Source organism: Muntiacus reevesi, chromosome 1 (genome assembly GCF_963930625.1).
Source record: "Muntiacus reevesi chromosome 1, mMunRee1.1, whole genome shotgun sequence".
NCBI classification, from domain to species: domain Eukaryota; kingdom Metazoa; phylum Chordata; class Mammalia; order Artiodactyla; family Cervidae; genus Muntiacus; species Muntiacus reevesi.
In genome coordinates this window covers 245,205,778-245,220,637 of record NC_089249.1, presented here as the reverse complement: position 1 = coordinate 245,220,637, position 14,860 = coordinate 245,205,778, and the positions used below count along the sequence as shown (strand labels likewise).

At 37.8% G+C, this 14,860-nt stretch overlaps 1 protein-coding gene across 2 annotated transcripts in view; it reads right to left on the bottom strand.

Annotated features, from left to right (window-relative positions):
* The window catches only part of SGCD (sarcoglycan delta), a 433,183-nt gene that overhangs the window by 105,324 nt on the left and 312,999 nt on the right, over positions 1 to 14,860 (bottom strand). For both annotated transcript variants that reach the window (XM_065918989.1, XM_065918988.1), the window contains one exon: positions 8,437 to 8,509. In XM_065918989.1, the coding sequence (XP_065775061.1) occupies positions 8,437 to 8,509 (73 nt within the window). The remainder of the gene's footprint in view (positions 1 to 8,436; positions 8,510 to 14,860) is intronic.

Sequence of the window (14,860 nt, the reverse complement as noted above, 5' to 3'; positions counted from 1 at the left end):
AATGCAGTTAATAGTAGATGGAAATACTCAATAGTTTTTTTCTTTTGTCTTTGAGAAATAATTGCTGGTCACCATGACTTGATGGAAACTTTTTATGGGTTGAAGAAATATTAAACTCTGGAAACTTCCATCTGAGTTCTTGCACCCCTATGAGAGAGAGTTTCTTGAGGGTTCTCCAAATAGTAAACATGAATCAAATTAGTATTCACTGAACTTTTCCTCCATTCTAGGCACTGGGGCTAGGAGAACTTAAGACACCTGTCTAAGTTCACAAAGCAGACAATCATAGGGGCCAAATTCAAAGCACAAGCTCTTCAGGGGAAAGGTTAGGGAGTTTGGGATGGATATGTACACACTGTTATATTTAAAATGGATAACCAACAAGGACCTACTGTATAGCACAGAGAACTCTGCTCAGTGTTATGTGGCAGCCTGGATGGGAGGGGATTTTGGGGGAGAATGGATCCATGTATATGTATGGCTGAGTCCCTTTGCTATCCACTAGAAACTATCACAACACTGCTAATTGGCTATCCTCCAAAAAAAAACATTGAAAAATGAAAAAGCACAGGCTCTTGACCAACAGGGACACTGTTTCATCATTATTCTATATGGTAAGGCCCTGGAGTAAGTAACTGTGCTATTATCTGGCCTATTATATTTTTTTCATTTCTCTTTTGATTCACTTCAATGTTTGTGCTATATGATCGAATAATTCCAAATCTAATACATGCAAAACAGAACTACAAAAAATTAGTCTAAGTGTATGAAGTTAGAGGGTAGAAGAGAGGGAATAAGAAATAAAGAAAATTACAGAATATGTCTGCAAAATGTTTAAAGGGAGAAAATAAAAAATTTCCTCCACAATGGTATTCCTCATTGACCACGCACCATAGCTGAAAGCTCAATACACAGCTTCTTACCTCTTTGCTGCCCTCCCCTCTCCCACCAGCTCTTTCTTTGTATTTCTGTCTTTGTCTCAGTGTGTGTGTTTCTTTCTCTTTACCTGTGTGTATGTATATTTTTAAATCAGACTGTTGACCAATTATTTTTGGTATTGTGAATTTTGAAAAGGACAAAGAAGGGAAGAGGATTGCCAAGCCTCTAATAAATGAACCCTGAAGCTCTGACAGACTATTCTTGTCACTTAAATTTATAAACCACTGAGAGTCAATAAATACTTAGCTGACTATAGACATTTAAAAATACAATTAAAGAAAAATCAATTCATTTTTGTCAACTTGTGGAAGCTTTGCTAATCCTTGTTTCCCAATGAGACACACAAACTCTAAATTCAATTTCCAAAGGAGTCAGATTTAGTACCTACTTGGTTTAAAAAAAAAAAAAGGAGGTGGGGCTTCCCTTATGGCTCAGCTGGTAAAGAATCTGCCTGCAATGCAGGAGACCTGGGTTCTATCCCTGGGTGGGGAAGATCCCCTGGAGAAGGGAAAGGCTACCCACTCCAGTATTCTGACCTGGAGAATTCCATGAACTGTATGGTCCATGGGGACACAAAGAGTTGGACATGACTGAGTGACTTTCACTTTCACCTTGGTTAAAAAAAAGTCTTACCAAATGGTTAAGTGCATTATTGGGAGCCATAGAGGTATTTTATAATTTTTCGGTTTTATCATTAAAATCCTGGTAATATTATGGAAAAAAATAAACAGTAACAAAACACCACCATACTTGGGACTGTAGAATGGGTTTGCTGTCACTGAAACTTTCATTTCTGAATTCAATTAAATACTGTTGAAGCTTGTAAAATTTTCAGTCTTTTCTGACCATATTTGAAACTGCATTCATGAAATTTTTTTAAGAAGACAGCATTATAAGGAAATTCCTGTGTAAATAATACAGTAACATTCTTGGGAGCTAGAGAAATAGGTTGGGGTACTTTCCCCTATATTAATAAGGCTGTAGAGAACTACATTTTTGGTTTCTGAGATGTATTTCTGCTTTTTTTTTCTTCTGGAAACTAAAATGTTATTTCCTTTGTGAAGTGTATTTAACTCACTTAGGTAGGTTTTGTCATTCTCTGTGTTTCCTCTGATTTGATTCATACATCTACCCTAGATCTCATTACCTAGTGATTTGAAGTTCATTTCCATTTTATTCTCCTTAACTGTAAATTATTTGAGTATGCATTTAGCCCTATATTCAGAGTATTTAGCACATGCCTTGACTCTTAATAAAGTGTTAATAAAATACTTGGTATAAACAAACTAAAAAGACAACCCACAGAATGGGAGAAAATATTTGCAAACAAAGTGACCAACAAGGGATTCATCTCCAAAATATACAGCTCACATATAGTTCTATATAAAAAAGAAATCCCAATGAGAAAATGGGCAGACTTCCTTGGTGGGGCAGTGGGTAGGTATCTGCGTGCCAATGCAGGGGACTCAGGTTTGATACCTGGTCCGGGAAGATTCCAATGCCGTGGAGCAACTCAGCCCAGGTGCCACAACTACTAAGCCCACACTACAGCCTGCAAGGCACAATAACTAAAGCCTATGTGCCTAGAGCCTGTGCTCCACAGGAAGAAAAGTTCCATAGTAAGTATAGAAAGAAAAAGCAGTGAACCAAAACGCTAGCAGAGAGGAAGCTACCATTCCTATAGCTGAGAGTTGAGAGCTTATCAGAAGAAATGTCAGAGGCCTAAAATTTGCCTCTTATTTACAAACAAGCAAACAAACAACAAAAAACAATAGACCAAACAAAACAAAACAAAAACTCTCCAACAGCCAAGAATGGAGTTTGAGGAAACAAACGTTATCCCAACAGAAAGGTATCTAAAATAGTTCAATTTTTTTTTTTTTTTTTTTTTATGTTTGATTGGCTGGGGAGCTGGGAAACATTGGGTGGATATTTCAGTTTTACTTGTTTATCTGAGAAGTCAATCTAAGTATAAATAAACCTGTGACCTTTTAATTCAGTTTATTTCCCATTAACAAGACCAAGAAAATCTGGGTATAGAATGTTATTTTTAAAGAAGAGAACAAAAATTCTCATTAGAAACATTCCAATTGAACTGCAGTGTGAGTTCTAAAGACGCACTAACTCACATCTCCACAAATAAATTTTCTGTTAAAATCCTTTGTGTGTATTTCTCAATCTATAAGACATTCAGGTGACTGCATCCTTTTAAACAAATCTTATATAAAATATAATTATATGGATGCATTGTATCCATGTAATCATGATCTTCTTACTGCTTCTAATTGCAAAATTCAGACTCAAACTGAAGAAAGTAGGAAAAACCTCTGGGCCATTCATGTATGATGTAAATCAAATCCCTTGTGATTATACAGTGGAAGTGACAAATATATTCAAGGGATTAGATCTGACAGAGAGCGCCTAAAGAACTATGGACAGAGGTTTGTAACACTGTACAGGAGGTGGTGATCAAAACCATCTCCAAGAAAAAGAAATGCAAGAAGGAAAAATGGTTTTCTGAAGAGGCCTTACGAACAGATGAGAAAAGAAGAGAAGCTAAAGGCAAATGAGAAACGGAAAGATATACCCAACTGAATACAGCGTTTTAAAGAATAACAAGAAGAGACAAGGAGCCTTCTCAACTGAACAATGCAAAGAAATGGAAGAAAACAATAGAATGGGAAAGTCTAGAGACCTCTTAAAGAAAGTTGGAGATATCAAGGGAACATTTCATGCAAAGATGAGCACTATAAAGAACAGAAGTAACAAGGACCTAACAGAAGAAGAAGAGATTAAGAAGAAGTGACAAGAATACACAGAACTGTTCAAAAAAGTCCTAACGATCAGGATAACCATGATGGTGTGATCACTCACCTAGAGCCAGACATCCTGGAGTGTGAAGTTAAGGGGCCTCAGGAAGCAGTACTACAAACATAGCTAGTGGAGTTGATGGGATTCTAGCTATTTCAAATCCTAAAAGATGATGCTGTGAAAGTGCTGCACTCAATATGCCAGCAAATTTGGAAAACTCAGCAGTGGCCACAGGACTGGAAAAGATCAGTTTTCATTCCAATCCCAAAGAAAGGCAATGCCAAAGAATGTTCAAACTACCACACAATTGCACTCATTTCACATGTTAACAAGATAATGCTCAAAATAGTTCAAGCTAGGCTTCATCCGTATGTGAACCGAGAACTTCCAGATGTAGAAGTCAGATTTAGAAAAGGCATAGGAACCAGAGATCAAATTGCCAATGTCTGTAGGCTCATAGATAAAGCAAGAGAATTTCATAAAAAACATCTATTTCTGCTTCTGTGACTATGCTAAAACCTTTGGTTGTGTGGATCACAAGGAACTGTGGAAAATTCTTAAAGAGAAGGGAATACTAGAACACATTACCTGGCTCCTGAGAAATCTGTATGCAGGTTAAGAAGCAACAGTTAGAACTGGACATGGAACGACACACTGGTTCAAAACTGGGAAAGGAGTACATTAAGGCTGTATGCTGTCACTCTGCTTATTTAATTTATACGCAGAGTACATTGTGCAAAATGCCAGACTTGATGAATCACAAGCTGGAATCAAGATTGCCAGGAGATATATCAATAACCTCAGATATGCAAATGATACTACCCTAATGGCAGAAAGCAAAACTGAAGAGCCTCTTGATGAAGGTGATAGAGGAAGTGAAAAAGCAGGTTTAAAACTCAATATCATAAAACTAAGATCATGGCATCTGATCTGATCACTTTACGGCAAATAGATGGAGGGAAAAAATGCAAACAGTGGCAGATTTAATTTTCTTGGGCTCCGAAATCACTGTGCACAGTGACTGCAACCATGAAATGAAAAGATACTTGCTCATTGGAAAAAAAGCTATGACAAATGTAGATAGTATATTAAAAAGCAGAGACATAACTTTACTCACATAGTCCCTTTAATCAAAGCTATGGTTTTTCTAGTAGTTTTCTAGTTTTTCTAGTCGTCGGGTTCATATGTGAGATTTGGTGCATAAAGAAGGCTGAGCACTGAAGAACTGATGCTTTCGAACTATGGTATAGGAGAAGACTCTTGAGAGTCTTCAAGGAGATAAAACCAGTCAATCCTAAAGGAAATCAACTCTAAATATTCATTGGAAGGACTGATGCTGAAGCTCCAATACTTTGGCCACTCATTGGGAAAGACCCTGAGCCTGGGAAAGAGTGAGGGCAGGAGGAGAAGAAGGTGACAGAGGATGAGATGGTTGGATGGCATCACTGACTCAATGGACATGAGTTTGAGCCAACTCCAGGATATAGTGTCGGACAGAGAAGCCTGCTATGCTGCAGTCCATGAGGTCATAGTCAGGCATGAGTTAGTGACTGAACAAGGTAACAATATTAATTTCAAAGTTGTGATAAATTTATCATGAGTATGTTAGATGTTAATATTAGAGGACTATCAGGTGAAGGGTACATGTGAATTGAATCATTTCCATCAATTTTGCAACTCTTCTTTAAATTTAAAGCTATTTATTAAAAAAATGAAAAATAATGTAAAGGGATTAGACATTTGAAGCAAGAAGTAACCTAGCTTTTTAGGGACAGCAGAGTTCTAGAATTAGCTCAAGGCCACATTGCAGGCTTGCAGTAGGTGCCTGACTCTCAGCTCAGGCCTCTTTCCCCTCTATCTTGCTGCCACTAGGGACTGACTGTTTCTGCTTCACCTAAACAGTTCACAGTGCAACCTGCTGGTACAAGTTCAGAGAACTCCCTTAGATCACTCTACTTTTCTACAACCAGAAAATACACCAGTGTTAGGGCAGTAAAACTGACCCAACTTTAAAACCAGAGGCCAGAAGACTTAGTTAGCCAGTTCATTACCTATTTACTCAATATCCAAAGTCAATACCAGTCAATAACTGGGAGTAAAAATGCAGCAGCATTAGATGGAAAATGTGAAACATTCACAGACACATTGGTCTGGGCTAATCTATCTGATTATTCTTTCAATTGGTCAGAGGTTCTGCCACAAAGTTCATTAAAAAAAAAAAAAAAACTTCCAGAAGGACAGAGGGGCCAAGTGATCACATTCTAGCCTCCTGATTCAGTTCAAGCTATTTCGCATCAACATGATCTAAACAGGGGCAAAAAAAGATCAGTTTTAGGGATACATATTAAAGTCTTTTTATGCTTCCTGTAAGAAAATGTTATTTCTAGCCACTATAGAATATGCTTATCATTTTAGAATAAATGATGAAAAACAACAATGTCCTGAAATTTTGTATTTCATTGCACTAAATTTATATTTACTTGTAAATTTTAGAGATTTAATTTCTTTTAAGGCAAGTTTCAAGGTTTCCAGAGGTTGTGTGCAAAGGACAGGAAGTGCATCCACATCTTTGTAGGAGCAAACACTCTGTCCTCAGTTTTTCAGGATATGTATCTCTATAGTGGGCTAAAGCTCAGATATAGTTTTTGTTTAGTTGTCTGGTATGATTGTGTTTGTTTGTAACTATAGAAGATTTATTTTTCTGTTTTAGGCAAAATTAGCCTAAATCCCTATTTCTCAAGTCTTCCAGTAATAATTTGTTGCATAGAAAAAAGTCTGTATGATATATAGAAAAAAGTTCAGCTTCTTTTAGACAGCACTTTAGACAGCACTTTGAGCTGATCACTGCAAATTAGTCACCAATTGTGTAAAAAACAAACAGACAAAAAATCCAACCCCCTCCTCAAATAAACCCCCCCCCCCTCCTAAAGAGGACTGTGAAAAAAAGGGACCTGGGCCACCCATTAGCTTGGTTGAAAGAGTTCTTACATTATAGCCACAAGGATTCCGTGCATTTTCAGAGAATGAGCTCCCTCAGTGTTCTAAAATGCAGGGTTTTGGAGGTGCATTTGCTTAAAAGATTCTAGCTTTAGCACATTAATATGAAACACAGGATCTCATCAACACAGAGTCAGGCAACTTCTGGCCTCGAGAAGCCCTGCTGAAAAGTTATTCCAGTAAAATGTAAATCGCTGCAGTGTGGTGTGTAATTTAAAAAATACAGTCCATAGTACATGATATTTTGCTAAGAAAAGGTTCTCACTCCCCACCAATTATCCTCTTCCATTGGCCCGATTTATTTCCCTGTATTCATAAAGACTTACAAGCTTGGCAAGAATGCTATGGTTTTGTAATGAGGTGATATATTCTCCACTTACTGAGGATGTATTTCTGTTTAAGGAAACACCTGCTCCAATGTGGCTGCTGCTGTTTTAGCAAAATAGAAATCTTGGGATTGGTTGTCAAAGAGAAGATATGACTTGGGCAATACAGATACATTTACTTATAGTTGATGTCTTTATGAAAGAGTTATTCAGGGCTATTTATGGTGATTTATGACTGGTCTTAATTAAAAGAAATATGAGAAATGGAGAAAGCTGATATTCACTGAATTCTTCATGGCTATATGTCCATGGGGCTGGAGAAGACTTTTGAGAGTCCCTTGGACAGCAAAGAGATCAAACTAGTCAATCCTAAAGGAAATCTACCCTCAATACTCATTGGAAGGACTGATGCTGAAGCGGAAGCTCCAATACTTTGGCCACCTGATGTAAAGAGCTGACTCATTGGAAAAGAACCTGATAATGGGAAAGGTTGAAGGCAAAAGGATAAAGGGGCAGCAGAGGATTACATGGTGAGATAGCATCACTGACTCAATGGACATGAATCTTGGCAAACTGTGGGAGTTGGAGGAGGACAGAGGAGCCTGGCATGCTTCAGTCCATGAGGTCACAAAGAGTTAGACACAACTTTGTGCTAAACAACCACCTAAGTCCACAGTGAAAATCAGAGTTATATTTGTATCATCATACCATTTTAGATGTTCTTCTTTAGGAGGGCTGGGGGTAGCTCTTTGGTGGTAGGGATGGTTTTTAGGTTATCTCTCTCTCTCTCTTTGTCCATCTGTATGTCTATTGTTCTTTTTGTTCTCCATAGTTGTTTGCCATAAGTACATGGCATTGCAGAGCACTTTTCTGCTAAAAGCAGCATGCTTATGAATATCTGATTAACACCAGTTTATGGAATATACATAGAGCCTAGTCCTAGCACCAAATCATTCCAGAAAATAGCTTGATATATATATATAAAGAAAAAAAGTATCGTATTTACTGTTCAGCTTCTTTTAGACACCACAGTTCTTTGGGCTGATTAGCACCAATTACTGACTAGGTCTCTAATATGAGAGGATTATTGTATCACAAAATACATCATGAAATAAGCATTGCAAATGAATGAACCTTAAATCTTGTTACAAGACTGGCAACCTCTTCCTCCAAACTCTCAACTGTAAATACTCAGAAAAAATGTTCTCATGGTTGTAACTTATCTTCACATCCTTTATAACCTCTCACAGTTTATATAATCATGACACTATGACATCATAGGTATTCAAAATGGATCATCAATCAGTTGTACAGAGAGAGCAAATAGCCACTTAATCAATGCAAACCATAGTCAGAAGTTTACCTTAGTTCCTTGAAGGGATCTGCCCTGACATTAGGTGTCTCTATAGATTTAGGGAACACTGTGCCCTCTGCTCCTGCAAACAAAAGAAAAAAGCAAACAGAGGTTGGAGTGTTGGATGGGTCAGCACAATGAATGCAGTTGAATGTGGTGAATCCTTAATACAAACCAATACACACATATCTGCCACTGACTCTAGGGCATGTCTCTGTGCTAGGAGAGCATTGAATCAACTCATGCAAACAGTCTTTGAAAAAACTAGGAACTTCTTTTGAATTTGTTCTTGCTGAGATCAGAGTAAGGTCATGAGGCAAATACCATGTCGACTTAAAAAAAAAAAGATGCCTAGGAATGACACAGTCTGAATCTTGTCTCTCATAAAATATTAACAGTTGTCCAACTGGAAGTGTTTTGAAAACCAGCAACTGGAACTGTGTTACTGCAATAAAGGGCACAAATCACAAAACACATATAACATCTAAGTGCGTTAGATGGTGGAGAATACTGTAAGACTATAAGGTATTTGCCTAATGAAAATTAAGCCAATATTTTTCAGCAAATCAAGTTCTACACTATTATCTTGAAATCTTAAACAAAAGAGAACACTATGAGATCATTAAGTTCAGCACTTTTACAATTTGAGTATTAATATTGATTCCCAACCCATTTAGCTCTTGATTTTGCCATAAGCTTTTATCTTTACAATTTGTCAACACCAGTTGAATCTTTCCAGCCATAAAGATTGTGATTATCTGATTTGTCCACTCTCAAAGTGTCTTCAAATCATTTAAGCCTCAGTTTATCACAGACAATTGCACTGGATATTTGTTTTTCAATTAAACTTAGGCAGTATCCTGTACTCTGTGTAATGGTGTTTACTTTTATATGTTCAGTGTACTTCTTTGATGCTGTGAGAAGGGGTAGAATAATATCTTGCATTCATGAGTGAATTTCAGGAATCCTCTTGCACTGTTATAATGTGTAGAAATCCTCCATTTACCACTATTATTTCAAATCCAGGTTTGGAATACTGTACTAATGAGTCTATGAAATAGACTCCTTACTAATATATACACTCATTACTAATAATAGACTCGTTACTAAATATACTCATGCTAAAGCTGAAACTCCAGTACTTTGGCCACCTCATGCAAAGAGTTGACTCATTGGCAAAATCCCTGATGCTGGAAGGGGTTGGGGGCAGGAGGAGAAGGGGACGACAGAGGATGAGATGATTGCATGGTATCACCAACTCGATGGACATGGGTTTGAGTAAACTCCGGGAGTTGGTGATGGACAAGGGAGGTCTGGCATGCTGCGACTCATGGGGTCGCAAAGAGTCAGACATGACTGAGCGACTGAACTGAACTGAACTGAACTGAACTGAACTGAATGAGTCTATGAAAATGAATTGATTTCCTGGCTTTTGTAGCAACTATGGAAACATTTATTTGATAGGAGTGACAGACCACAAGCAAAATGAGAACATTTTTTTCTTCCATAATACTATATATGGTCATTAAAAGAATATTCTGGTGAATATTATTATTAATAAGATTAATAACATCATTCTGTGAATAATAACTACCATGCTCAGCTAACATTTTTGAGTAACCACCACATTGCTAAGTACTGTCATATATATATGTTGTATATACATAATTTATTCACTACAACAATCCCATAAAATTGACAGTTCCAAGTGGCATAGGGGCACTTCATGTGGAGACATTTAAGATCTTTCACTGCCCATAGACATTTTTACTATCTAAGATCCCAAATCACATCATTTCAAATATATCAAAATGTACCCACAGCCCCATTAAATTCAATTTTTGGTATAAATTTTCATAAGAATGTTCAGTTTTATTATATATATATTATTTATTTTTCTCTTGTGATTGAAGTGTTATTGTGTTCTTGATAAATGTGATGCTTAATTTTATGTGTCAACTTGACCAGATCAAAGATGTCCAGATATTTGACTAAACATTATTTCTGGATGTGTCTGTGAGGGAATTTCCAGATACGATTAGAAGTAGCATGTGAGTAGGTGGTCTGAGTAAAGTAGTCTGCCCTCTCCAATATGGGTAGGCATCATCCTATCAGATGAAGGTCCGAATACAACAAAGTGGAAGAAGGAAGTGTTCAGCCCTTTCTGCCTGACCCTATGAGCTGGAACATTGAGCTACTGCTGCCAGTGATCCTGGTTCTCAGACCTTCAGACCTAGACTGAAATTGACACCACTGACAACCCTAATATTCAGGCATTTGGACTCAGACTAAACCACACCACTGGGCTTCCTCAAGTCTCCCATTTAACAGACACTGACTGTGGGACTTCTCAACCTCTGTAAGTGTGAGCCAATTTCTACAATGAATCTCTTTCTCTATACAGACCTTATTGGCTCTGTTTCTCTAAAGAACTCTGATGCAGTGACTGAATAAGAATGGGGTAGTTTACAAATTACAATGTAGCTTTTGTTACATATGTGTTATATTTGGTTTTACAGAATATCTATTTTCCATCTCCAACATTTTGGGGATCTTTTGAGGGGCACTGTGGAGGCTGCCAAGCAGATAAAACAGGATTGCAGAACAGGACAGTGACTGACACATCAGAAGGTGGCTCTGGGCTGTCTGAAAGCCAAGACCATGCCCTCAGCCACCTCTCAGCACCACCTCGCCTGTCACTGAACAGCTCTCATCTGCTGGTACTGCAGTTAACCGGGACTTCCCTTTGACATTCTTAGAGATGCTTAGTTCTTAGTCATTTGAACTCTATTTAAAAATGTCTATATTTCTATGTAATATATGTAATTTGAAGGAACAATTATATGTCTCAATAAGGAGAAGAGAATTATTTGTTTATTTATTGTCTATACTCTCTAGTCTCAGCTCAAATCTCTTTTTCCTCTACCAAGAATTCCATGAAAGCTGAAACAGAAAGAGTATTACCTGTTTCCAAATCAGCCATCATTGTCTGACACACTCCCATGGCAATGAACACTGCCCATGGACAGCTTTCATCACTTGATTTTTAACTAGAATGCTGTGAAGACTCATGTTTCACCTCTTTCTCATGCCCATCATGTTAAAAGACCTTTGAAGCCAAAGAAGATCTATTTTTGCAACTTCTGCAACTGTGCAAAGTACACACATATAGTATAGCATTAACTTATTCAGACCAATAATCCCAAAACAAAGAATGGCAAGCTCTTATGAACAATGAACCTCAAAAGCTTGGGCCAATTTTATATCCCATCCAAACTTTGTGCTGATCCTATTTACTTATCAAGTACAGTAACAAAACTTCATCTGCTACTTTACTTCTTACATCTTGCTGGACTAGGCTCAAGAAGAAATTCCTCTATTGTAGCTGGGGGAACTGAGGTCTGCCGCCCTTCTAAAGCAATGCCAAGGAGGAAAAAGTGTGACAACAGCGCATCCAGTACATTATATATGCTCATTCTCTGTGTTTGTGGGAAGAAAGAACACCTGAGCTGGGGTCCTCAGCTCACTGACCTGCAATCACATCTGCTGCACTCCTGGCTAGGAACATGTCTTGCTCTGTGTCATAGACTCATCATCTAGCACAGGGCAGGTGCTCTGTGCTAGATGACAGAATACTTGTAAGTACTTACTTGTGAGTACTTACAAATACTTGTAAGATGACTACAGCACTCATGAGGTACTGAGCACACACTATTCGGGGTCTCCCTTGGAGACAGTCATCTCATTTCTTCAACTAGACTAAGCTCAGTGTGGGGAGGGTCAAGGTCCAATAGAGAATACAACCAGACCTGACTTTAAATTTCTAAGGCTTCTACTGGATTCATTTCAATAAGTACTGCCACTTCTATAAGAGAACTAAGTTTACTGTTCTAAAACTCCTCATGTCTCACATATTAAATGAATGTTCACAATCACGACGCAATGCATTTTAACTATACCTCTAAAAGAAGAGTATGCTTATAAAGGAATGCTATTTGGGTTAAATATTAGTATTTCTTTAAAGTAAAATACAATCTAAAGGCTTGCATTTTCTTTCACAGACCAAGAAACTTGCTTATCCTGTAGATAAGACAACTGGGGCTAAAGGCATGTTTGGCTCGTGGTCCTATGGCCAGTGAGTGCTAGAGCTGGGCTTCACATCTGGGCATCTGACTAAAGAACCCACGTTTAGCCATGGTGCCCTAGCATCTTGTTTTCTCAGTGCCAGTCAACGTGGTACTCACGGAAGGCAAGCCAGCAAAACCCATAGGGGCTGAGCTCTGATAGGGAGAGATGGGTGACTGATAGGCTCTGATGTGGATCAAAGTCAAGGGCATGACACTCAAGCTCCTTCAGCTTCCATCGTCCAACCAGGTGCCCTTTGATTTTGTTTTTGCTGAACTTCGGCCACAGGGGTCCATATGTCCCACATGCACTGGAGGACAGACTCATGCATATAATTTTCCAGGGGGAGGTAACAAATCTCTCAATAGCTAAGTGACCTTGGACATAAATCTCTCTGATGCTCAGTTTTCTTCCCTGAAAAGAAGGGATACTGATAATACCTTCAACTCCCAGGGATCTTGGGACACTAAATGAGATTTCTGATCCATAGCAATCATCAGATGACAGTTAATAAAATAATACTCCTCATGAAAATGTCCATGAACCCTAGTCTTTCCTCCTCTTATCTGGGTCCTCTATGACTCCTAAAAATGAAATTTTAAACTATGTACTAAAACCTAGAAACAATTGCAACTGTCTTCATTTGATCATCAGAAAAACCCTCGGAAAGAAGGACTATTAATTTCTGTTATTATGGATGTAGAATGTGAGATTCAGAGATGTCAAGAAAATTTCCTAGGTCATACATGAAGAGGGAGAACCAGGATTTGAATTCCAGCATTTCAGCTCTGAAACCAATGTCCTTGACCCTACTATAGACCCTCATTCAGCAGATTAAGTAACTCTCTACTTGCTCATCTTGTATCAAACATGAAAACACACCCATGTTTATAGCCTCAAGTAACACCTGCTAAATTCCTTAACACTTGTCTTCTAAAAATAATTCCCATGTACAATGAAATGAGATAACACATTTCCAAAAGACCATTTCTTTCCAAGTCTTATCCAATTTCTGTTTTCACACTATTTTTCACTTTCCCAATCTGCAGAGTGGACAATCATCTATCAGGAGGAATTCCCCCATCCCACTCTCTATCCATTCTTAGATAATAAAGTGTTATCAATTTTATTATTTCAAAAAAGTTTCTATTAGAGCCATACCCACTGATTCCTTCTTTTGACACAATATAATTTACTGGCAATAAATGTTCATAAACAGTTTGAGTGAAAAATCCATAAAGCCATTTCAGTTTTATTTTAAGTTTCATTTAATATCCCTCAAAAATGATTCCATCAATGTGTTTCCATTAGCTGGTTCTCTGCCCAATAACTTAATTCCACACAATCAATCAGGAACTTATAGGGCATGTGACAGGATCTTTCTAAAGTGTTTTGAATCATCATAAAGATCAGCTCAATGGCTCTTTTTTCCTCCTAGCACAGGTAAGGGGTAAACTCACCAAAAAAAAAAAAAAAAAAAAGTCTCAACGTCTCTAATGCACTTTGTTGCCATAGTAACAAAAAAGTCAGCTTCCCTTCTCTGGAAAGTATACTAAAGTTCAGAGTTCAGTTTAGTCATGCTTTTCCCTCGAAGTGTTCTGTATATCAAGAGACCTGAAATCCAGTCCTACTTCTGCAATGCTGGGAGAATCACATAACCCTCTGTGGCCCTTGACTTCCTTCAATATAAAATGAGGGGTGTGATGAGAAGTGTCAGAGCTAAACTGTTTTCTCCCCAAATTGAAAATTTTATAAGGTAACAATCTAATCTAAACAGAAGACTGTCTTTAGCCACCTTCATTTCCTACCAGGAAAACAGAGCAACCTCCCCTGTCCATAGAATTCTCAAGGCAAGAATATTGGAGTGGGTTGCCTTTCCCTTCTCCAGGGGATCTTCCCAGACCAGTGATCGAATCCGTCTCTCTTGTCTCCTGCATTGGCAGGTGGATTCTTTACCAGTGTGCCCAACCCTGGAGTGGAATACCAAAGGAAAATGCTAAAAATATCTCAGTATTTAAGGAAAAAAGCAAATTAAAGGAGTGAGACATTTGTCCAATTTATTTCTTTTTCTTTTTTTTTCCATTTATTTTTATTAGTTGGAGGCTAATTACTTTACAATATTATTGTGGTTTTTGTCATACATTGACATGAATCTGCCATGGATTTACATGGGCGGGGGGAAGACATTTGTCCAATTTAAACTGCAATTAATTAGTAGAAATAATCACCAGAAAATAGATTGTAAGAGATAAATGGTAGAGAGCAAAGTTTATTGTAGATGAGACTAACTAAAATAAAAACCTGATTT